The sequence below is a fragment of the Phacochoerus africanus genome, chromosome 2 (assembly GCF_016906955.1).
Source record: "Phacochoerus africanus isolate WHEZ1 chromosome 2, ROS_Pafr_v1, whole genome shotgun sequence".
Lineage (NCBI taxonomy): Eukaryota > Metazoa > Chordata > Mammalia > Artiodactyla > Suidae > Phacochoerus > Phacochoerus africanus.
The window spans coordinates 148,271,035-148,296,659 of NC_062545.1; the positions used below are offsets into that span (position 1 = coordinate 148,271,035).

At 55.9% G+C, this 25,625-nt stretch overlaps 1 protein-coding gene across 7 annotated transcripts in view; it reads right to left on the reverse strand.

Annotated features, from left to right (window-relative positions):
* The window catches only part of NFATC1 (nuclear factor of activated T cells 1), a 95,183-nt gene that overhangs the window by 42,099 nt on the left and 27,459 nt on the right, over window positions 1-25,625 (reverse strand). For all 7 annotated transcript variants that reach the window (XM_047766906.1, XM_047766911.1, XM_047766907.1 and 4 more), the window contains 4 exons: window positions 21,619-21,778; window positions 9,677-9,879; window positions 7,452-7,624; window positions 5,695-5,835 (listed from right to left, as the gene is read on the reverse strand). In XM_047766906.1, coding sequence (XP_047622862.1) covers window positions 5,695-5,835; window positions 7,452-7,624; window positions 9,677-9,879; window positions 21,619-21,778 — 677 coding nt within the window. The remainder of the gene's footprint in view (window positions 1-5,694; window positions 5,836-7,451; window positions 7,625-9,676; window positions 9,880-21,618; window positions 21,779-25,625) is intronic.

Genomic DNA, 25,625 nt, shown 5'->3' on the forward strand with positions numbered 1-25,625 from the left:
CAAGGCCTGGAACCCCCTCACTGCTCTCACTGGGAGTGATGAGAGCTGGGTTCTTGGTGTAGAGAAGCCCCTCTGGCAGACGCGCTGATTGCAGACTGGATTTGAAGTTATTCTGAATTAATAGATGTCAGTTCCCTACAAAGGCCTCCTTCCTCTGCATCTCTGTAAAGTAGGCTCCCCACACAAACCATCACAGCTAGATGTGCTTAGCTTTAGCTTATTCTCTGTTTTCAGAGAAGAAACGTCTGTATGTTACAAACCCTAAGTTATAAATAAGTTAGACAAAATCTCCTTTTTCTCCCTCACAGCACTGGCCGCCAGGGGCAAGGGTGGAGCAGAGAGGAAATGTGAGTCACAGGGAGGGGGAATGTGCCAGGACCACACCAGCCTCTTGGGCCGGCGAGGGCCCCGCACACGTTCTCCACCAGATGGACCCACTCAGTGATGCAACCCGGCCCAGGGCATCCACATGCATCTCTCCTTCAGGAAAACAACAGGAAGCGCAAAGGACACCCCCTGCCCTCCAAGGCAGTGAGAGTTCTGCAAAGCAGCGAACTTTCCGAGCCCTGGGAGCTCAGGACTTGTGTGCACGAAGCACCCTGACTCAAGCTGCAGGTGGGTCCTGGTGCCCGTGCAACATGCACGCCATTGGACGCTGGCACCTGTGCCGCATGGCTGGGACCCGCCTGGGACTCACTGCCAGGCCACACCTGTCCCCACTTGTCGGAGGAAATCAAATTTACTCCTCCTGCAACCACGTCTCCCACGTCCTTGGTACCTTTTAAAAACAATAGATTTTCTTACGACAGAGCCATCACTGTCCCTCTCACCCCAAACAGCCTTAGTGTTAAAACCTAAACTGTTGGTGCAAAACCCAGCAGCTGTCTTGTCTCTGCCTGTTGATGGAGGAAACAGGCCTTCCTGTCAGAAGGGAAGGGGTGCGCAAGTGCTGGAGGGAAGACAGGCCCATGAGGGGCCAGGGTCCCCTGGCATCACCCAGTTTCCACTGCACCGCCCTCTGCCCTCCAGGAGAGGCCAGAGACCAGACCGGTCCCCTGGCAACAGAAGCCAAGGGAAAGGCAGGCATGAAGTGGGTAGTGGGGCGTATGGGCCAAGGGCATACACCTCAGGAAGGGATCTTTGCCTCTGGGTCTGTGGGACACCAGCCCCTGTTGTAGCATCTCCTGGGGGCTGGACAGTCATGCGGCCCCACTGTGTGCAGCACATACATCTATGAGTGCCCGGGCTCAGCTTCTTGCACAGGCTCACAGCCCATTGCAATGCCGAGATGCAAATAAACACAGAGCAAAGGGCCCTGGCCCTGATGGTGGTGGCGGGGGCGGGGGGGGGGGGGGTCCTGACTCATTTCCAGAGGTCTTTGTTCTGTGGTTGATTCACTGCCAGGGGCAGGCCTTGGGGGGGTCTCAAATCAGGTGCAGTCTCTTGAAGGCCAGTGTCCACTTAGGAACGCACAGGTGGCCCCGTTCAGTGCAGCTGGGATAACCATGGAGGGCAGCTGATACCACCGCCCCATCATCCAAAGGGGTTCCAGCTTCACAGCACCAGCAGTGCCTGCTGACTGCCGACTCCTGGCCTCAGACGGAGGCCATTTGGCCTGGGTCTCTTCATCCTCATCGCTGTGCGCAATTCAGCCTCTAGCAGGAGAGGAAGCCGTGGGCCCTGAATGGGCCCTTGTGTTCCAGCCTTATCAGGCGCTCGCCGGGCTTCTCAGAAGGAAATTGTGCACAAGCCCAGAAGTAAAAATATTCCAAATCATCAGGGAATTCCCTGCCGTGTGAGTCATCGGAAAGGCTTCCCCACCACACCCACCAGGAGGCTTCCACAGCCGGGCCTGCGGGTGGGGCTGGGCCCAGCAGGGTCCCGCCGAGGGAGGCCCAGGGTCCTCCCGAGACTCACTGGTTTCCAGCCCTCGCAGGGCAGGGGTGGAGGCACCAGAGCCTGCAGGCCGTCTTCCCAGGAAAAGAAAGCAACTACACCGCACCAGCTGCACTGGTCCAACAGCGGCCCTGCCAAGGGCCAGAACTGAACCAACCAGGGCCTCCTACAGGAAAGACCCTACGTTCAGGGGCCAGATGCCCGTTCTCTGGGTCCCAGGTCACTCAGGTGCTTGGCCACAGTGCTTAGCCGCAGGTGTGGGGCTGCACCCCCTTCCCAGATGCCTAGGAGCCTACAGGCTAGACATCAAGACCCAGCACAGCTGGCGTGGACACAGGTACCACCATGGCATGGGGCTGCCTGGGAAGACGCATGTGGGGTGGGCAGGTAGCGCTGGCTGAGGTGCAGTGTGGAGGCGGGGTCGCAGCCTGTCAGGGGGTTGGGCCTGGGAGGCACCTCTCGGTTGCCTCCTCCATCCTCATGACCCACACCCCACACTCTGGCCCTCAGGGCCCCTGGGACCAGCAGAAGTGGCTCAGAGCAGAGGGTGCACCCACCATGGCCCCTCGGGGTCAAGGTGCAGCCTCCAAGGCCCTGCACCCCTGCACGGTGCCCAGAGGAGGTACAGGCATGTGCTCACAGCAGCCACACGCAGGAGCCACTGCACCATCATGTGTGACTGGCCAGGGCATGGGGACCAGCTTGCAGTAGAGGGACAAGCCAGCACAGCCCACAGAAGGGCAAAGATGGGGATCCCACTGCGGCGGCGGCACAGGCAAGTTGGGGTCTGGCTGTACTGGGTTTGCAGCTGAGATCTTGTGTTGGGTTTGGGGCTGGGGTCTGGCCGATTTGGGTTTGGGGCCTTAGTAAGGGGTTTGAAGAGGTTTGACAGGGAAGTGGTTTAGTCTTGCGGTGGCTGGTCACCCTGACCTTGCTGTACCTTCACGTTTACACCGTGGGGCTCTATTCCCGAGTCTGGGTGGGCGGGGGGCCTGAGCCCGGAGTGTGGTGGGGGCTCCCTTCCAGTCTGGGCCTGGAGAAGGCCTGGTACCCATGAAGGACACCCATCACCTTGACCAGGAGGCCTTAGGGGGCAGGGGTCTGCATACAGGGAGACCACCGCCCAACCCCAGCTGACTCCTCAGCTCAGGCAGTAACCATGGTGTCCAGCCACGCGTAATTGCCAGCAAACAAAGTGCTGTTTGGTGAAGCCCCAGTTCTGGTGAGGTTTATCGTGCAGCAAAAGAAGCCAAAGCAGGAGTCACAATTTCTAAGAACTGCACAGAACGGAGAGGGACGGCAAAATGGAGCATCAAGAGCTTGGTAATGTTTATGGCAACAAAAGCTCTGAAACCTCCTTCTCTCCTGTCTCCAGAAAAGTGAGTTCGTCTCCACATGGGTGCTTTCTCTGTGTTTTCATGTATATGTCGGGCTGTTTAAAACACTCACACACGTGTGAAAGTGTGTCCGTCAGACACAGATCTGAAGAGACCCCGGCTCATTAGCAGGAGACAGGGCAGGGGCAGCATTTCACTTCCTGCATGTGGCCTCTGCCATGGCGTCCTGCTGCTGACCAGAGACCATGTCAGTGTGAGCATGTCCTGGTCTCCATGCACAGACGTGCACTGTCAGAAATGTCATGTGACGGGGAAGCCACAAGTCGACCTTGAAGGAAGGGCTGGCTCAACATTGGGGCCTCTTGCTGGAGACAGCAAAAGACCTGAGAAAAACCACAGGGCAGTTCCAGAAAGTTCCTTCACTTATGAGGAGATCTCCAACTCGCCACGCACTGGAGGGCAACGCTCCCAGCTGCTGCCGTCCAGCTCCTCCTGCAACGGCCGGACAGCCTTTCTGCCGAGGGCCAGGGCATCCAGTGGCTCTGGAAATGAGAATCTCACCAGCCCCATTGCCACCAAGAGCAGGCAGCCGCCTTGGAACCGAGAGGACAATGCTGCTTTTCATCTAAACTGACTTCAGTGGCTTCTCCAAAAATCAACCAGGGGAAGCCAATTGACAGAACCCTCGTCAAGAAGCATTGGTGGTATGAGCGTGGCCAAGAATCAACGCGAAGAAAGAAAAAAATGTATGGAATCCACTCCCTCCTCTGGGAAACGCATGGCCAGCACGTATGTGTGCACAAGTGTGCTAACAGCCTTGTTTAAAAGCAAACGTGAAGTCACTGGGACGCACAGCTGTGATGTTTGCGTCCCACTTGTCACAAGGCACTGCTTGTTACCTAGACGTGGGAGCACCACACGGGGCAAGACTCGGAGTGGCCGCAGGAGGGAATGGGCTGAGGACAGGCCCTGCCGAGACAGCGCATGACAGCGGCACTCAGCCTGCAGTGAGGATGAGAGTCAGACATCCATGAACCAGCTCCCACCTGCAGGCAGGTGGCTGACCTCCCTGTGAAGACCCCTTGGCCAGGCAGTGGGAAGCCACCCGACGAAGGAGCCCTGTGGGTGCCCACAAGCTGAGCATCCAGTCCTGGCACCAGAGGACAGGGACCCTTCCCCTTCAGACCAGGCACAGGCACGGAGTGGCTGGGGGCCTGGGGGCATGGCCACTGACAGGTCATGGCACCAAGGTCAAGATCAAGGTCAAGGCTACTAGTTGAGGAAACAGCACAGGATGACCCAGACATCTGCTTGGTGAGACAGGGAGGGGAACTGGCTGTTCTGTCACAGACGTCTCAGTGGTCCTCAGTGAGGAGGCTCAGAGCAGGGCCGGCCGCCCTCCACCGGTGTGGACACACATTTAAAGCACAAAAGGTTAAATCATTTCAAAATTCACCTCCTCCACAGAGGAGCGTTCCCTTAACACCCACTTGGTCCTGTTTTCTCCACCATCTAAAGCATAGTTTCCAATCACGTGCATGATTGTATAGGCAGGACAAGTTAAATGTCAAAGACTTTTAAGCCCATTTTGATTGAAATACTTGTTTCCGCAAACTATACAAAATCAAGACCCCATTATGGAGGCTGAGTGCCTCCAGTTTTCGGTGATCAGCATGCATCCTGTGCTGCCCTTCTCGAGGGGGCTTCTGGCTGGGAAAAGGGCAGGTGACAAACAGGCCTCCAGACCAGCCCCTGCAGGCACCCCACCCCCACCCCCGCCTCCTGGGTGGGTAGCAACATCCTCTCCAGGAGAGATGGCACCCCGCAGGCCTCGGGCCACACCCCAGCCAGCTCCCCGCAAGGAACCAGCTCCAAAAACAAACCCCAGAGCCTGACAGAGAAGAAAGGCCACACACTCTGCCTTGTCACCCATGTGGCACAGCGAGGCATCCACTGGCAGGAGGGAGCCACCCCACCCCTGCATCTATCCTGCAGCACAGCACAAAGGTTCGGTGGGTGTCCTGGTTCCTCAGAGACCAGAGGACAGGGACCCTTCTGCTTCAGACCAGGCACATGCACAGAGTGGCTGGGGGCCTGGGGGCATGGCCACCGACAGAATAAGAGGGTCTGCCTGGGCACCGATGAGGATGAGGGCTGAAGCGGGCTGGGGTGTGGAAAGGGCGTCCCTGCGGCTACTGTGTCCACCCTGCACCTGGACACCTGCCTCTAATAGTCTGTGGTTCTGAGACACGAGAATCGCGACCACCCGGGGAGGCTGGGCAGCAGGATCCCAAGACGGGCACTCACGGCAGACGGAGCTTGGTCACCCACACCTGCAGCCTCTCGCAGCCCTGGTGCCCTGTGGGTGGCCCCAAGGACTAAGCACAGCACCCATGGCCTGCACCCACATCCCACCAGGGTCCAAACAGCAAATTTGATGTGGTTTTTTTTTTTTAAATACCTGGTGCTTTCTCCACGAAAACGACCTTGGAGTCCTGCAGGAAGTTGTGGCCAGTCAGGACCATCCTCTTCCCGCCCAGGACTGGGCAACTGGCTGCGCTCTGCTTCTCCACGAGGGGCAGCTCCTGGGCTGAGCGCTGGGCTGTAGGGACAGGAACATGAGCGTGAGACCCCCAGCCCCTCAGCTGCTCAACCACCTGGGCGGCTGGTGCATCAGAAACCTGCACTTTCTAAAAGCTCCTGGGTGAGCATGTGGCCCATTTCTCGCACACAGGACAGAAGTGCACATGCCACCCGTGCCTTCACAATGTCATTCCAGGTTAGAGCAACACGTGAAGGGAAGTCACGCTTCTGACTCATCCACGTAGAGAAAGCTAGTCTCTCAGTGACCCCGCACGTGTGAGCCTCTGTGTGGGTGAACATGCTCTGTGGGGGTGAAGATCTGTGCAAAGGGCCTGGGGAAGCTACAGGGAGTCCTGCTGGTGACCGGGCACCTGGCACATGCTATGTGAAGCCAGAGCCCACGGAGTTTGGCGGGGGAGGGCAACTAGGACACCCCGGGGGCTGGGCCAGGGTCTCTGGAGGCTGGCATGAAGGTACAAGAGAATTGGGACTCATGGCCCATCTGCAGCTGGATCTGGCTCGGGAGCTGGGGGTGGGGACACAGGCAGAGGACACGGATGAAGGAGGCAGCAGAAATCTCCATGGTGGATGATGAGGTCGGCTTTCCTGCAGGCTGGCTATGTTCCAGGGATCCTCACAGGTCACCCCATGACCAGGGGACCCAGAGTGAGGGTCCCCCCATCTCGCAGGTAGAAAGGTGGAGCTGCCTACGCAGCCCCCATGGCCTGGGGATGGGCGTCTGGAGCCTAGACGTGAGGGTCCAGAGCAGGAAGGAGGGACCGGTGAGGCAGAGAAGGGCTGTGGGGAGGAAAGGCTGACACCGAGGTCTGAAGGACGTGTGGGTCAGAGGCAAAGGAGCCAAAGCAGGATGTGCCACCCAGAGAGGTGGGCGGGGGAGTTTTCAGAGATGCCCACGCCTGAGGTGGGGCCTCTAAGATGAGAGAAGGACAAGGGGCGGCTGGAAGAGCCCTAGATGGACAGTGACCAGTGGACAGCCCGCTGACTCAGGTGCCCAAGACAGGTAAGGAGGGCCACAGGGAAGCAAGGGCTGCTGCAGGGGGCTTGGGGTCCACCTGCAGCTGCACCAGTCGCCTAATCCACTAACAAATAAGCAAAGTCGTGGCAAGAGGGAGCTGCCCCCAGGCCTTGGCCAGTCGAGTGCCTGGGGGAGAGTAGCGGTCAGGCCCGAGGCAGAAGCATCAAATCACCAGACCTGTCCATGCACAGAGAGAGCAGTGAAAACCGGGCCTCCAGAGACAGGAGCCAAGTTAGGTGCAGCCTTGTAAACTTAGGCCCGTTCCACCCAAAGGAGCTTAACGCCAACATGCCATTTTCTCAAGTGTCCTGAAACATGAGGGGATTAACTCAAATGGATCAATGCAAGTACGTAGGTGTTCAGGACAAACTTTCTTTCCTTTTTATTCCCTCCTGCAGGTGCCAGGAGTCAGAAGCAGACCCTGCACCAATGCACAGAGCTGGGGGCTTGTCCTGGTGAAGGACGGGTATTTCTGCGAAGTATGTGTTTAGTGGGACAGGCACAGTTCACAAGGCTGCACACAGGAAAAGCAAAGGTGTGACTAGAAAAGAAAATGCCAAGGGTTGCCTGGGAGACTGGTGGGAGAGGGTGGTACTCACAGCACTCGATGGGGTTGGAGGCCACCTGCAGTGACAGTGTCCGGCCGTTGGGCTGCGGGATGTGGACGCGGAAGACCAGCCTCACTCTGGTGTTCTTCCGCCCAATGTCCGTCTCCCCTTTGCGAAGCTCAATGTCAGAGTTTCGGAGCTTCAGGATCCCAGCACAGTCAATGCTGCCGAAAATAAGCATAATGCTTTTCCTTGGTCCCCACGGCCGAACCCCTGCCACCCAGACAAGTGCTCACTGAAGGCTCTGTGGCACCAGCCAAAGGCAGGATCAGCCCGACATCCACCCATCAAGTGAGGGGGCGAAGCAGCAGCAGCCAAGCCAGCCTGGACGGCACGCGCCCTGGTCTCAGGCAGGTCTGGCGGAAGCCACCCGCACACTCAGGGTCCTCGCAGCCCCTGTCCCTTCACTGCTCTGGGCACATGTGGTCGTACTGGAGCAGGACGCAGAGCTGAAGGACTTGGACAGCAAGACCGGCCAGGGCTCCAGGTGGCACCCAGAAACCCCATCACTTAGGATTCTGGAAGGTTCCCCTTCATTCAGGATCCTGGGGTTTCTAGGGCATCATATGACTTCATTTAAGTTACTAAATTATACTTCATTTAAGTTACTAAGTTAAACTACTGTTTAACACCAGATTCTAGCAGAACCATCAGGTGTGAATCACTGGATGAAAACCAGCCCTTCCATCAGAAGCTAAAGAACTGAGGTGGCACTGATGCCTGAGTGCCTGCAGATCGGGACCACACTCCAGTGCAGGCCCAGCAAGTCTTGCTCTGGAGGCCAGCAGGGGAGGAGGGGCGGGAGAGGGGGCGCAGGACGGGGCCTGCCCTCCTGGAAAGCACTCTGGTGGAGCAAATGCAGTCACTGAGGTCACAGCTGCCGCTGCTGAAGGAAGCGGCAGGTTCTCTCAAACCATCTGCCGACATCCTGGTTCTTGGTAAACTCTGATTACAGCTCTTGAAGCAAACGCAAGAGTTTAGGATGAAGTCCCCCAAAACCATGAAAAGACAACACACAGAGAAAGCGTCCCTTTTGTTTTGGATGTAGAGGATTTGAGTTACAAATAACATATGAAAACCCCACACACAGCCCTACACAATGAGGCCCTGCGTCCTTACTGCCCAGACCCTCTCCTTCACCCATGACAGCCAGCTACCTGGGCTCCTCCCTGCCCCACGGACACCCTGAACTCATACCTTCCTCAGGGCCTTTGCAAGGGCTGCCTCCTTGCACACTCAGCCCTCAGCTACAGCACCCGCCCCATGGTGACACTCCCACTGCTGTGACCCCAAGCCCCCACCCACTCCTGCGTGAATGATCCACACGCTGCGTTTAGGAGCTGGCCCCACTCCCCAGAAGCTCCCAGGGGAAGGTAAGTCCTGTAGGACAACCCTGCTCCCTTTCTCTGCTGCATTCACAGCTCAGGATGACACCCGAGGCACATCAGAGTTAGTTAATAAAGCCACCAGCACAGGCTCTGCTTGGGTGTGGCAAGGTGGGTCTGCAGATTGTGAATCAATCCACCTGTAAAGCAAGGGGTCGGATCCGACCCTCATGTCCAGGGGGTCATGTCAGCAACGGCAGAAACCCTCTCAGTGAAAGTACTACCCAGACATACTGTTCTCTTCAGTGTTTCAATGTCTTCACTTTAACCATTCCTCTAATTTTTACAGTGCATTCAGAAATAAATGGGTGTCAGAGTTCCCATTCTGGCACAGAGGTAACAAATCTGACTGGTATCCATGAGGATGCAGGTTTGATCCCTGCTCCGGGTTAAGGATCTGGCATTGCCATGTGCAGTGGTGTAGGTCACAGACTTGGCTCAGATCTGGTGTGGCTGTGGCTGTGGCGCAGACCAGCAGCTACAGCTCGGATTCGACCCCTAGCCTGGGAACTTCCATATGCCGTGGGTGAAGACCTAAAAAGACCAAAAAAAAAAAAATTAAATTAAAAAGATAAAGAAATGGGTGCCAGGTACGCATGGAGGAGGCACTGACAGCTGTGAGCTGAGATACTTATTTTAAGCAGCTGAAACCCTAGAAAGAGACAAATCTGTTGCCATAAGTATTTGTAGCTTATTCAGGTGTTAAGCCAAGGGCACCCAGGGCCCCTGAGCTGTGGAAACATGGAGAGACGCAGGCGTTCAAGGACCACCACCCCCCCCTTAGGAACCCCCCAGCCCCCAAGCCCTGAGGCCACACGGCCGGTGGCTTACATTGCGCGCATGTTATTTTCTGGCAGAAGCGGGATTTCCAGGACCTTGGTGTTGGAGAGGACGGCCTCATGGCTGGTGGTGGACACGGTCTTCCCGGTGATCCGGTGCACTTGGTAGAAGGCGTGCGGCCTCAGTAGCCGGTCGTCTGCCGTCCCGATGAACAACTGCAGGGTGAGCGGCTCGCTCTCCACGTAGCCGTGCAGCTGTGGAGAGAGAAGCCCAGCCCCTGAGCCCGCATGGACCTGGACTGACGGCACTTTCTAGCAGAGTTTGGTTCAGGAGGGAAAAGGCATGGCCTGACACCTGGGGACGAGGAGCAAGCCTCATGCCCCAAAGTCCTGGTGCCTCTGCTTGGAACACGCATGCACGTGCAGTGCACACTCGCACACGCACACATGCCAGTGCTCAGCCAGGACCGCCACTCCCAGCACCCAGGATAAGACAGTGACCTGCATCTCCCCCCCAAGCCAGCTTCTCTTGCCGCTGCCCCTCTCTCCGACTCCCTTTGCTCCCTTGCATGCGACACAAGCAGCTGGTGAGGAGGACACTCACTCCAGGGCCTCCTCTATACAAGCCCTCTCCTGATGAATTCAGTCAGATACACGCCGAGAGGGCTCCACCTCCTTCTCTGCCCTGGCGCAGGCTTCCCTGGTGCCTGTCCACATGCCCCTGGACCTGCTGCGTGAAGCTCCCAGGTCGTGGCCATCTGCCACCAGCGTCAAACCCAACAGAGGCTGTGCATGGCTGTGCCCATCGTGCATGTTCTGTATACGGCACGAAATCCAATGAGGCTTGGGCCCCAGACACAGAAGCCTTTTGGGTTCTGGCTGCCTTCAGGGCAGACACTGAGGCTGGAGGTCGGGAGCGGCCAGCGACCTGCTGCCCCCTCTCCTCACCTCCCTTTGTGCCCCCAGCCACCACTCTACCAGTGAGACCTTCTTAGAGCCACACTGCAGTCGCCTTTTCCATCCAGATTACGGCAGACTATGCTCAACAGGCAGATCCAAGTCTCCAGGGCAGGATGCAGCTCAGGGGGAGGCTCAGGCCCATCTCCCACAGGACCTGGTGACCCCCAACAGGACCACCTGCTTGAGGCCTGACCAAGCAGAAGGGCCCAGTCAGCTCAGTTGTGCTGCTCCTGCCGGGACTAATTCTAGCAGCTTTGATGACAGGTAGCAAGTGGGGCCCAGGCAGTTTGGTAACGGTCACCAAGGACACTGCCCAACTGGTCCCTGCGAACCAGAGCAAGGCCACCTGCAGACCCAGACCTCCAATGCCCCTCAGGATTCTGGGGGTGGGGAGCCCTGCCCAGCACCACAGACAAGTAGAAGCCACCAAAAGTCACTGGTAGATGCCACCAAAGAAGTGCCCTACAGGGGGCCCTTCCCCGCCCCTACCCCTGTCATGAGTCCTGGCCCCACCCCACCATCTAGCCCCTGCCTCCACCCAGGGGAAGGTGCCCTGAGGGCCACATCACAGCACCCCCTGGATCACCAGGAACTTACAGGCAACTCTGGCCCCAGAACAGGGTGGGGGCGAAGCGCTCTGCGAGGGCAACCCACTGAGGCCTGTGGGAATGGGGCACGATGATACTTTCCCGGCACAGACCGCGGCCTTGGTGTCGAGTTTGAGGGACATGGAAGCACCACGGTTTTCATCAGCTCCTGTGGGCCCCATGTGGCACCTAGCTGGCGCTAACACAGCTGAAGAGAAAAGCCTGCCCTGCTCACTCCCAGGGCACCAACCTATGACCCTTGGTCACTACCCCTCGGCCACAGGCCACAGCAGCAGGAATCCAGGGCTGCTGCCTCTGAGCTAAAAAGGCTGCTTGCGGGACTGGGTGGGACGTTCAAACATCGTGGATGCTCGTGGCCCTGTGCCCAGCCTCCCCTGGACATGCATGGAGGAGGAACGGTCCTCTATCTGCTGGACAGTGACCGAGGGCGGACCTCGGCAGGTCTGGGAGGAGGGAGCTGGTCCTAAAGGACCATTTCACTGGGAGTCTCTGTAGCCAGGGGTCCTGAGTTCCCATCCCCCACCTGCATCTAACACCTGAGACTTCCTATGCCATCAACAGGACCGCTCTCAACCCAACATTGATCCTGTAAATGCTACAATGTCTCCTTTGAGACTGAAAATGGGGACCTAACCTACGAATGTATTAACACCGAGAAGCAAGCGCCTGCTGCTTCAAGTGTGGTTCTAATCAGCCGCAAACTGTTCATCAAATCCGCGCTGACAAAAGACTCAGCTACTGAGATGACTTCACTTAATTAAGAAGTGAAGTCACTTTAAAATTTTGAGTACTCAGAAAAGAATCCCAAACAATGACAGATCGTTCACAAGAGATTCACACGCACTCAGCGTGGGGAGCGCCAGGGCCTGCCCGCCACCCACTTAGGACGGATGTGCTTGGGCGTCAGTCCGCTGATGGGGCCGAGGGCCAGGCCAGACTGGGAATCTGTGGCAGCGCCTCATTAAGGCCCTGGAGAGTCAGTGGCTCTTTCAATCTGGCCCCGTCTCCTGGCTGACAAAGTCTGTACGATGTCACACTCATGAACACAGGACAGTATACCACAGAGCCCAGGACCAACACAGCCGGACTGCAGCGCTGTAGTGAATCTCCAGCAGCTCTGCGATGCCCACACGAGCTTGTCCTGGATGGCAGTGTCTGCAGATGCCTGCGGGAAGCATCCTGTGGCACCGATGAATTTTAACAGCTGGATCCACCACAGGCTGTGGAGCGGCTACCGGGGGTTCCGAACCTCACCTGTGAGGCTATGGGGACACGGAGAAGCTCCACACAGGATGGTGTGCACAGGCTGTCTACACACACCCACACACGCAGCACGTGCAGACACGCACACACACCAGATCACTCTGGAATGTCCTACCTGGACAGGAAGATTTGATTTCCTGGCTTGCAGCAGGATTGTCCTGCATTAGGTTCCCCCCCGCCCCTTTTTTTTTTAATCGTTTTCTGTTCATGACACGGCCCAAGCATCCATGGCCGTGATCTTCAAAGTGGCCTTTTCCTACTGAAATAAATGCGCTTTCGTCCTGATCCACAGCTATCTGGCAGGCGTGCATTAGAGGTGTGTCTGACGGGCGTGCACACAGGGGACTGGAGCTCGTCTGAGGCCTGCCACCGAACCCTGAGCATGGGTAGCAGAGAGCTCACAGCAGCACCAAGTCTAACGAGAGACCCTCGCTCTCTGCTTGCTGTTCTCCTGGCCCGTCAAGTCTATGAGGCCACCACAGGGCCTCTCCCACCCCCAAGGCACAGAGCCAGCTCCTGACACTCACTTCACGGTGGGTCCTACTGATAGGGCTTAATGCTGCAGAAACAAAATGCCTCTCCTGTTTGAACTGAAAAGCTTGTTTCTGTGAGCACAAGTGTCTACACAAACAGCATTCAGTTAGGTGGGAAAACACTGCCCCTCTTCCTGGCTGCAGAGCGTGAGTCCAGTCTTTGCCCAATTTAACCAACTTCCTAAGGAACCTGTCCCTGACGCAGGACGCAGCACACATTTTTCTAACAGGAAATGTAAAAATAAACCAGAGACTGATGAAGAAACAAGTTTTGCCTTTCAGGATTCCCTTCTGTGACACTGAATGCAGGGATATGTAAATAGGCCTTTGACCAAGACCTCCTGTGGCTACAGTGAGTCCCTGGTGTCAGGAGGCAGCCCCAGGGCCATAAGCGGCCGCTGGGGGCGGGAGACTTGAAAATGACAATTTAAAATCCCACAGGACTCACACTGGGGCACTGCTCTGACGGCAGGTAAGAGGCAGTGGGTTGTGGGTATAACTCTGCCCTTTTAAAAACATGCCATTTCAGTGAAAATAGGCATAGTTAAGGTTTAACCTGGGAGGTAAACATCTATTATTTAAAATGTGAAGTTCATTTTAAGAAAAGCCATTTAAATACTTTACACGTTCCACTGCATCGGTTTCTGCCTCTGGCACGTTATAGTTATCTGTCAAAATAATATTTATAAAATTACCTGTCATAACAATGAACTCTCTTTGCTTCAGCCTAAACTAAACAAAATGTATTATTCCGTTCTCAAGGTGTAAGAGCCAACGAGTTTTCTACACATAAAGATGTTTGTTTTTAGCTCCTATGCTTACCTCAGCACTTATAGGGCAACATGACAGGTGATGGGAATGATTGAGGCCAAACTTACTCGACGCTGAAATCCCAGCCACGCAGGCGCACATACCGTGGAAAGAGCATCGCACAAACGAAGGACCAGTTAGTTAATTGAGGGGAAAGACTGTCAACTGAGGTGTGAGCTGGTCCAAACGCACACCTAGCAAGCAAGGCAATCCTCATACGTGCCGCAGCAAGCAATGTAAAGGGAAATTAGGCCTTTAACCCAGAGGTAAAATCTGCATCTTTACACAATACCCAAAAGAACTACGCAGGAAGGAAAAATCCAGTTCACGAGCTAGTTTTACAGTTTTCAACCCAGATTTTCCCAACACCAGATTTAAGAGACTGCACTGTGAGCTTCGTCTGTTATACTGGCAGCCTCTAAGTCCTCACTGCAAACATCCACGGGGGCACTGCCCCCACGGCCCAGGAGGGAGGCTCTCAACACCAGGACAGACCACGCCGGACACTATGCTTCTGACCCTCCTTCCTCCAGTCAGCCTTGATGGGCTCAACTATAAAAACCGCATGACGGAAGGGGGAAGTGGCTGATCCCCAGGGTATGGGGGTGGACGAAGGTAGCCATGCCTGGCCCTTGGCATTTGCCACCAGTGGACATAGGAGGGCCGAGGGCCCTGCAGACCTTACACAGGCTCCTGCTTGGCACCTGGTCACTGCCTGCCAGATGCCCACATGTCCACACAACAGTTGTCAGCCTGCTGTCAGGCCAGCCTCTACCTTGACACCTACTGCTGCCGCCGAGGGGAAGGCCACCATTTGGCCTGGCCCATAGCAGGGATGAGCTGGCCACCTCTGCTGACATGGAGCAAATGGCTCTGCCCACAGGACTGAGCCCAGCATCTTCCTGAGACAGAGAGGGGGATTGGATACGCGCTCTGAGAGACCCGCCACCTGACCATGGAGTGTGCAGGCGGGGTGTCCATGCCAGGCGGGGTCAGCGCTCAAGGAGCAGTGACACAGCAGCAAGTTTGGAAGCTAGCACCTCTCCAGCCCAGAGCCCCCTCAAAGGTGGAGTGTCAGGAGGACCCGGACACTGGGTTCCCACCTGGGTCTGTCCACCTGTGACCTGGATGCAGGTGCTGGGCCCACAGCTCAGGCCAGTGTGGCCTCTGCTGCCCTCGTCCTTTCTGCCCACAGGAGCAAGACTGTTCAGTGGCCCCACCTCCCCCACGTACCCGTGCTGGGCAGTGCTCCAGGGAGGCCACACCCAAAGGACCCTCTGGGGATAGGCGGCTGCAAACTGGGGACGAGGGTCTGAGGGAACATAGACTGGGGGCTGCCTGCAGGAGGGAGGCCCAGCCTTGAAGCAAACAGAGCAGGGATTTCCCACCAGATCCAACCCCAACCTGGCCCTGGGCATCTGTGACTCAGCCTCCCGTGGGCATGATGCCAGGGAGACCACGGAGCCCTGGTCAGAGCGGAGGGCTGCCAGGGACACGGGGTTCCCTGTTTGGTCATTTTCATCACAGACAGTTACTTCTCACCATCTTCTCCAGTTACATGGTCCAGCACCAACCTCTACCCCACCTGTGCCAAATGAGAGTCTTCTGACAGCTGAGACGGAATAGGGGTGAGGCTAACATGGGTCTGTACTGACTGCCTGGGAAGTGGCTCTGCCTGCAAAGGACCTGCCAGAAAACCACCTGGAATGATACAGAAGGCACGGCAGGACTAGGGACAAGCATCAGAGGGTCTGTGCCCAAGGTGACTTTTTATTCTAGAATTTCTGCTGCCTGGATCACAGAAACCGAAGCTTTCGAATTAGATTTCTGGAGACTGACGATGCCCTTCGTTGCTTTGAAAGGGTTTCCACTGCTGAGCCGCTCACCTGACTCTGAGAGAATGCGTTGGCTGCAAGGAAACCAAACCACACCGTCCTCAGTTTTGCTGGACAGAGAAGCTCTAAGACAAGTGTTTAGAAGTCAATGTTACGAACCTGAGATAACGTGACTTTGCGTGTGTCAGCAGAGAGCAGCAACTGCACTAAACACCATTCCTGAGACCACACGCACATGGGCACCTCTTTGCTTGGCTTCAAGCCCCTCACTTGTCCCAGGTTCTGTGCCCTGCACTTCTATGGATCCCATCTGTGTCACGGGAACCCCAGAAAAGGCAGCCTGACAGTGACTGTTCCCTCAGTGCAGGGGCGTCCACAGAAGAACCGACTGCCCAGGTCCGTGTAAGCAGCCAGGAAGGAGGTGGCCGCCTGCCTGGAGGCTGCTAAAGAGGAGCAGCAGGTGCCCACTGCCCGTAGACCTCTGAAAGGTTAATGTGCCCGCGGGCAGGGTGGCAGCGTTTGGCGGCAGGGTGGCCAGGGTCTGGTTTGGGGTCAGACCTGCGTTTTAATTCCCACAGAGGTAGTGACCATTCCCAGGGCAGAGCGGGTGGTCTGCCACTGAGCTGCCCACTGGGCCTCAGTAGGTTGGCCCTCAAATCATAATTTCTTCCAGAAGCATCTAACCTTGGCTTCCAGGTCAATGATCCTGTTTCAGGAGTGGAAAGAGATGCCTACTTAGGACAAATCAAGTACAAAAAACATGGAGCTGGGCTCTGGGTAAAACAAAACATGCTGTGGAACCAGATAAAAGGAAGAGCTGCTATTCGTCCACGGTGTTATGACACCCCCAGGAAGCCTGTTTCTTGAAATACTGATGCTCTGTAACCCCATTCTGCACTACACGAAGTGAAAAGTGATGATAACAGCTGAGCTGGCTGGCTTTATTGATCTGAAAGAAATGACTGTTTCCTGGTGTCAGCTCTCCAGTGTCTTATGTGATAGGAGAATGTCTGTCCTTGTCTATGGAGGCAGACTTGAGCCTAAAGGCCAACCCCAGAGGCCCCTGCACCACGCAGAGCATGGCCTGGGCCGGACCCTCCCCTGGGCCACGGTGGTCCTCATGTCCCCCCGCGGGTCGCCTGGCCAAACGGGGCTGACACTGGCCACTCATAACTGACCAGAACACAAATTACAAACCTAAACTGCTGTTCAGGAACTGACAAGACCTCCACTGCGTTTCCTGTTTCAGCAGCCTATGAATTATTCACGCAGGCCTGGCCTCCCGACTGACGGCAGATGCTATCCGGCCAGTTATTTCAGTAACTAGGTAAACAGAGCTTAATCCTTTGACCCCTGGGTCAGAGACCACTGACGTCCCCCAGGTTGTCCTCCAGCCCCTGTGGGGCGGCCAGAGCTGGGGACCTTCCTGGAGAGCTGTCTGGAGGATCACCCGCCAGGAGCTCATGTGAGCTCTCCTCAGGGGCACTGCAGAGGGCAGGGACGAGGGATGACCCGGGCCACACAAGGGCCCAAGAGGGTGACAGTGAGACGGGCACAGCGAGAAAGCAATCAGGAAACTGGAGCAAACGGGGCCAGGTGGCCTCCCTGAGCTTTGGTTCTCTGACGAGGAAGGCAGTGCCCGGAGCCCAGCAACCCTCAGGGACGAAACCCGGGTTTATCAGTGAAAATACTGCAGAAGTAATTCCACGTGTGCCCACAATTCCCTCTGCTTCCCCCCAGGGTGGGTGGGGGACCTCTCTCCTTGCCCCCAAACCCAGGATAGAGAGAGGGAACTGGCTAAGCCTGCCGTCCACACGCAGCGCACGGCAGTGGGCATGCAGACACAGTGCAGTGTGAGTGTGGTGGGGTGTGAGGCAGGATGGAAGGGGCCCCCTGGGCTTCCCCAGAACACCCACCTCTCACACAAGTAGGGAGGCCTCAGCACCCAGAAACCCTTATCCGCAAGCAGACCCACGCTCACAGGGGCAGAGGCGGGCCTGGGGCCCTGCGGTCATCCTGCGGGACAGGTGGTGTGAGCCTCAGGAGGAACAGGAGGACCTCAGCGCAGCCGCTGATGGCTCCCCGTCGATTTGTTCCCCCACACCATGCAAGGGCACAGACAGGCAGAGAAAGCACTGGGCTCCTGCCTCTTAACCCAGCGAGCCTGCGGATTTACACAGACACACAGTGCAGCGATGGCAGGAAGTCTAGTGCGGGAGAGAGGGGCCCTGGGCCGTGGGGAGCCGGGACATCCTGCCCTGTCCCTGGATAGAAACCCACCTCCAGGAGAGAGCGCTGCGTGTCTAAGTCCTTTGTCAACAGAGAAAAAGGCAGGCTGTTTAGGTTCAGGGAAACCCACACTCCTCTCCTGGCTGCTCCCATCAAAACTAAGTCAACAGAGGCCAGTGTGGACCCCTGGCCCTTGGGCTCATTGCAGCCACAGGGACACAGTCAGAACCTGCAGGACAGTCCCACCAGGACTCTGCAGAGCCGCGGAAAGAGCACTTGGTGGTGCATGGGGTCTGAAACGCCCACAGCACCAGCCCCTGTATGACACTGGGCAAGGCACGTACATCTGTGTCCCCAAATGAAAACGGGCCGAGACCATGCGAACACAGAAGTCTTTTCCTACGCTAAAATTTCAGTCTTATTCTGCCCAGAAAGAAGGGAATGTGCTTTGCTGAGTCTCTGGACTCAGTAAGGGGCCTTGTAGGACAGTCCCCCACTGCATCTTGGTTGCTGGAGAAACGCATTGAGCCACGCTAGGCGCTGCCGGGGGCCTTCATCCTGTAAGGATGCAGCCTCTGACTTTGAGGCAAACCCTGGGGACACAGAAGCAAGTCGACGAGCAGGCTGTCCCGCGAGGGCAGTGGAAGCTCCTTGGTCCAGCCACACTCCACATAACAGCAGCCCTGAACAGGACGGCCTGGGTGCCCTCTGCCAACTGGCCACAGACCAACCAGCCAGTGGGAGCGACTGTTCCCCCCTCCCCACCCCGCGTGGCTCAGCCTGGGGCAGGGGCCTCTGAGGCTGCGGGGGAGGGGCCACTGCCACGGAGGATGTGCTGAAATAACTCAGAATAACACTTTGTGGTCACTGGGCTTTCGCGGCAACTGAGAGTTTTCTGTTTTCATTTGTTTTATAATTATGTGCAAATTCTATTTTTATCCAATTTGTGGTCCACTAACCGAAAAAGAAAACAAACCCCAAAAGCCCCTTTTTAACTGCTTACCTCACACTTGCACATAGATTCACTTTTCCGCACAGAGATCAGAAAACTCTCCATTACTAATTTCTCTCGTGGGACAGAAGCTGATGGGGTGACGTTTCTGTTGGGCCTGGTTTCTTCCTGCTTTCAGTTTATGGTGGGGGGAAGGGTGTCCATCCTGTTTAAACCCAGAACCAGCCTCTCTCCTTCTGCCACCATTTAACTTGAAATAATATTCATGAAATAACATTCAAGGATTTATTCTTAAAATATTTTAAGTGCTCTTTCTAGTGTCGTAATGTCACCAAAGCAGCTCAACTCTGTATCATCTAAACTGACAGGCTCACACCGCCCAGTGCTCAAAACACTTGGACGGAAGAGGTGGACACACGAGCCGTGACCTGCAGGGTGGGCTCAGGATGTCCGGCAGACGGTGGGCCCGAGCTCCAGCCCACAGCCCCTTGGGGATGGTTCCCAGTCAGAGCAGCAGCCCTGGGCTCTGCACATACACAGAAGTGTTCCAAGTGGCATGTGACCCCTGCACCAGCACCCCTGACCGGCATAATTCACAAGAAATGGGGGCGTTCAGCCATTATTTCTCTGCTGCTTTATTTTCATTGCTCCTTACTTAACAGCCGATTTCCTCACCTGTGTAATGTCTTTTCCATTCAGCAACAAGGCCCTTTCATTCAGTGAAAACCTAGCGGGAAGGGACTTAAATGCAGTTCAGCTAAGTGCAGGCATTATCCGCCCGCTCTCCCTGAAGTGGCAAGCGGCGCTGTGCGCTGATGAGGCGCCTTCTGCATCGCCACAGTCAAGCAGCTGACCAAGTGGGTATTAATTGGCATGAGCACAAGGCCACAAAACCACCCAGCGTCACCCTGCAAACACCCTGTCCCTGATTGTCGCGTTGGCAGACGGCCATTTGTCTCTGTGCCCTCCTGCCCTCACAAGCGTTATTTTTATTTATCTAAATGGAATAAAATGCAAACACAAGGTGCCCTGCTGCCTCGCCTTCCGCTTGCACCACCCTCTAAATAACAGGCTTGGAGCCCAGGTTATTGGGGGTGGGGGGCAGGGACCAGGGAGAAATTCTCTATTAACACACACAGCCCAGAGGTCTCATGGCCCTCGGGACCATCACAGGCCACATCCCAGGGTCAGGCAGGATGAGGTGATTGTGACCCAATGCTGGGCCCGCAGGACAGCCAGCCCGGGAGGTCTCATTTACTTCCTGGGTAGGACAGGGTGACAAGCTCTGGGGGGCAGGCACAGCCTGGACAGCAGCTGTGAACACGCTGAAGCCCCAGGGGGCTGCAAGGCAGGACAGTGGAATGCAGGACCCTCGCCTGCACCGTGCTTCAGTGGTCAGGGGTCTCTCTGCCTCAGGACACCTTCCCCACCCGCCAACCCCTACAACACTGCCAGGTGGGTCCCAGCTCTGGACCCAGTGGGGCAGGTGGCCCAGAGAACTGCATCTCTCGAGAGTGCCCGGAGAGGTTACCACTGCAGGCCAGGGGCCACACCTTGGGAACCATGGCCTCAAAGGGTCCAAGACTCCAGAGAGAAAAGAACAGGGTCCCTCAAATCATCCTCTGAAAACACTGGAGGCAGCACCGCTGATGGACTTTGCTTTGGACAAAGCTTAACATGGCCGAGTAGCGCTGCACACTCTTGCTGTTCATCCCTCTCTGGGAGCCAGGGGGCCGGGCACGGTCGGGGCAGAGGAGGCTGTGGGCTCCAGTCCCCGCAGGGCTAGAGAGGCCCAGCCACCCCAACATATACCTTGTACCCTCCTCCTTGGAGCCCTGGCCAACCGCTGAGCTGAATGACCTAAGCCCTCGCTGTCCCCTCCCCAGGACAGGAGCAGGGCGTATGCATCACGGAGCACACGGTGTGGCCCCTGGAATGTCTGCGGCTGGAGCGGAGGATGAGGTACCAGACAGCTGGATGAGAAGTTGAGGGCACGACTGTCAACAGCAAAGCTGACCTCCCATCTTCTCAGCAGAAGCTTCTCTCTTCAGTTCTGATAAACTTTAACATTTATTTTTTCAGATTTATCACAGAAATGGTCCTCTAACATACCTTTATTTCAAGGCCGTATATTTTAAAATTTTTCTATTCCAGGACACCTTAACATAAAGCAACACCATGGTCAAATCTACTAAGCCATAGGGACAGTAGCCTCCCCCCGCCCGCTGCCCACTGGCTGCCATCCGGACAGCAAGGTGGCCCCTCAAGGTGGCCCAGGGCATCTCCTTAGCTTCTCTTCTCCCTCTTCCCGTCTTTTCTGAGTCTAACACATCTGCTCGGGGACACATGGGGACAAAGGGAGTGTCCGTGTGGACAAAGCAATGGCCAGGCTGTACTGGGGTCACCCCAGGGGCCCAGCCTCCAGCCCCGACAGCATCCAGGGGAGCCCTCCTACAGCCTCCAGGATGCATGGGTCACCCCGGCCATCTGCAGGGTGTCTCCTGCTCCCCCAGAGCAGCTCCACTGAAGAGGAATCATGTCCACTTGGCCTCAGACCCAAGAACTCCCCCTGGTCTGTAAGTCACAGAGACATGCACCTTTTTGCTGCCTGACATGTCCTGAGCAGAAAACTAGGACCTAAGTGCATGTGAAAAGTTTAGCCAAACAGGTTAGGAGGGGGATTTTCTTTTTTTTTGGAAAGACAGAAAATGAAAGGCGCTGTCGGCTGCTGCTGCATGGACCAAACCAGCACCAGCAGCTGCCCCTGCATCTCGGACACGCCTGGGACTCAGAGCAAATGGTACCTGCACGCTGGGGTGTCCTCCGGCCGATGCCTTCACAGCCCCGCGGCTCCCCTCCGTCTCGTAATGAGCTCTGTGGTGGGACTTGGGCTGCACCTCGATCCTCAGCTCGTAGGGTCCTGAGTGTGACGGCAGCTGCCAGTCCAGGGCAGGGAGAGACGGGCTGTAATGGGACACAAGGAGCGTTAGCCTCAAGCCCAGGGCTTTCCACAGAGCACAGCCCCGCCTGGTAATCCTGGGGCGGTGATGAGCAGGGCACACTTCACTGGCCTGGGCTTGAAATCCCCATCAATAAAGGTAACGTACTGACACGTGGTTTAAAGTCTTCGCAAAGCCAGTGGCTACTTGACCATGATGTCTGCCCAGAGCCTTGTCAGGTCTTCACGACAAGGTTCTCAAATAAGATAGAAACACTTCCCACACGCAACCTTAGAATATTTTTCTTCTTTCAAGACAGGCCTATAAATTATTTAACCTCCCCAATAAGAGAGGTTCCAGAATTAAAGATCTTTCTAAAATCACAGCAGAATCAACGTGGCATAGGAACTGGGTGCCAGTCTAGTGGGGAGGCAGGACCTAACTGTCAGGCATGGCGCAGCCCCTAAGTCCCACCATTTGTGCAGGACAAATCGACTACCACCCACCCAGGGTGCCAATGAGCTGCAGCCGGAGATCAGCAAATCAAGGGGCTGGCCGTGGGTGATTTGTGAGTAGTTTGCTGCCTCGAAGCTGGTGAGGGAGGCAGGGAGTGAGCAGCCTGAGCCACGCCCGGCCTAGGGCCATGGGGGCTCAGATTCCTTATGGCACCCAGAGCCTCCTTGTCCAGGTAAGGAAACTGGGGCAGGTCTGCATGACTCCAGAGGCCCCGCTCTCCCTACAGAACCAGCTCCAGGCCCTGCCCTTTAGAAAGAGAAAAGATTGACCCCAAAAGCCGTAGTCTGTACCTGGCAGCCACCACATTCCCACGGGGCTTGGGGCTGGTCCATCCTCAGCTCTCCTGCAACAGAGCCTGTTGGAGGGCTGGGGGTTGGGGGGTGCAGGGTCTTGGTCCCAAAGCTGAAGGTCCCCTCCCAGCCCCTCTCGGATGCAGGACCTGATGAACAGAGTTGCTGCTCGTCAGACCTGAGAGGCATCCGGGACCCCAAGTGTGCAGGGCCCAGCCGGGAGGGTACAGGGTCGGGGCAGTGTGAGGATACCCCCAGAGGTGGACAGGAGTCCCTGGCCTCACCCTCCACACTCCATCTAGGCCCCAGCTACCCTGTCACTCACTCTGCCTGCTGCTGACACATTTCAGTTTCCACACATGGAGCAGTTCTGGAGGCTGCTTTAGGACAGGTGGCTGAGAAGGGCAGGTGTGGCTGAAGTAGAGGCTCAGACACAGGGATGGGGGCTTGTGGGGTCCAACCTGTAAGGAGACCCCCACTGCTTCCCCAAAATGTCCAAGCTGCTCACCTCAGCTCAGACTACAAACCAGTGACTATTTTTAAAACAAAAAAACAATGGATAAAATAAAATTTACATTTTTTAAAATAAAAATATATGTTTAAAAATAAAAAGTCCAGGATTCAGCTTGGAGTGATCAAATCTGTAATTTCTAAAAACACAAAATGTCCACAACACACCTTGAAAGGACTTGTGGCTCCTGGAGTAACAGGAGGGTAGCGTGAGGGCGTTTACTCCTGAGCAAGCCCACCTGCCACACTCCGCTCAAGAGCACTCACCTGGCGGTGCTGAGTGCCTGGGAGGCTAGACACCCCACATCCCGCCATCAAGTCCTAAGGGGCCTGGACGCCACCTGGCCAACCTGCCCAGTGGCCCGAGCACTCAACCCCAGCCTGGCACGTCAGGTGCCAACGGTGTGGATGCGGCCAGAAAAGTGACACTGCATATATGATGAGACAGGCCTGAGTGTCTAACGCTGGAGGCCAGGGAGACCAGCGCCTGCGATGGGCAGCGGGGGCAGCTGGGGAGGGTTCCCCAGCCCAGGGCCCACTCTGCTGGGCTCTAAAGCTGCTGTCAGCGTGGGAGGCCCCTCCTCTAGACCATCTATGGATTCCAGAAGCCACTGTCACTTGAAAATCCTCTGTTCAACAGCCAGTCAAAACCCAGGTTTCTCAGGAGGCAAGAGGACAAGACGGGGCTCTCCGTGGCTGTTTACATTTGGTTCCATTTCACCCAGATGCCCCTGGTTCTCACTAGACACAGCCTTGGGAAACGCTAGAGAACGTGACCAGTAAGAATGGGACAAATACGTGTGTGTGCTGAGGCCGCAGGGCTCCCTGCACAGACAAGGGACATGCGGGCATGGGCTGCCAGGTGGCCTCCGGGTGCCGCCAACAGCAATGGAGTGGTTTCCTGATGGAGGAAGCGCCACGATGCGTGCAGCAGTTTCCTGGGCTGTGGCGGTCAGAGGCATTTCCTGGACATGGTGATCAGCGTCACTCATTCGGGTAACACCGCCAGAACTGGGGCCGGTGAGCCAAGGCTGGGAGCACGAGGTCAGCCCTCGGGTAAGTAACAGCCTCAGAGGGCTGTTCCTGGTCCCCCAGACCACTGCCCAGATCCAAACATACCCTCCTGGAGGGGAACACACACCCACCCCCTTTGGATTATCCAAAATATGCTTCTCTGTTACCTTATATCTACTGCTGACCTAAGTACAGACCGTCCCTCGCTAAAATAGAAAAGAAACAGAAATCAAGCAAAAAGTTAGGTTCATCTGACTTCCAGGAAATTAAAAAGAGAAAGGGTGAGAGATGAAAGAGAAGGGGGAAGGGCAGGCACGCCAGAGCCCCCTGCACGCGAGGACGCAAGGACAGACCACGGATACAAGCTGCTCTCGCAATGCCGCGTGTACAGCTTCAAGTCGGAACAGATCACACAATAAATACTGGAGTAGAGACAATTAAAATTATCGTTTGGGGTTGGAAATGTTCAGCATGAATTGGGCAGCACCACAAAAAATGTAAACGCGTGTCTGATTCAGAGCAAAGACCTAAGACTGGAAGGAATGTTCCAGGACGCAGCCGCTTCTGCTATGAGGACAGTGGCCTCAGGGCTGTGCTGTTCCAACCCTCCTGTCCTCAGGTCAGGACCGACCCACACAGGAGCCGGACAGTGACAACAACCAGAAGTTTCTCTCAGCCTTGGCCTGGCTGCTGGGCTCTGCCTGCTAAAGATAATGGAGACCTTCAAACTCACCTCCAACTTGATTTTGTTTAAAAGTCGCACTCAGTGCAACCGAGAAAAAAGGTAGTTAAATTCATATCTAAGCTCCAGTTGATCTGTACAAACAGCAGGGGCTCTATTACACTAACTACACACACACCTCAGTCATCCACACACATTATCTGCACTACGGGGCATACGTCTTCAGGAATTTTTACACAAAAGGGATACAGCTTAACAAAGTAAAATATATAATGTGGTACCCTGGCTTTTGTTAAAGATCTCACTTTGAACATTGTAGCATATTGGCAACATCTGGCATATTTTTGCTCTCAGCATCCCATCCTGTCCCATGATGGCTGATCAGTGCTCTGTGGGTTTTCCCCAATCCATGGCCACTATCAATACCAGAGATGTGAGTGAGCAGGTCTGAGACCCTGGTGGCCTTTCTGGTCATTTCCTTGGCACAGACTTGCAGCCTCTGTCAAAGAGCTCAAACAGCCCAGGCTCCCAATGCCTCCCCAAAGTCAGGCCCCCGCACAGCCTTGCCAACACCCCCACCTAAGGGTCTCTAGGCTGCATCTTCCTGTAACTCTGGAACAAGCCCCAATTACACAGTAACAAACAACTCAAATAAACACTGAGCCCCCAGTGGTACCATCTCTGAAAGTCTCCAGGCCTCTCCGGGTCCTGCAACCTCCTGCACGTATTCGACTAAGACAACGTGGGACCCCAGGCCCCTGATCCCAACCAAGAGCCTACTCTTTCAGGGTCTCCAAAGGCCACTTGGGGTGATGGTCACTGTCCCTGATATCGTCAGTTGCGGCAGAGGGCATTCGCTC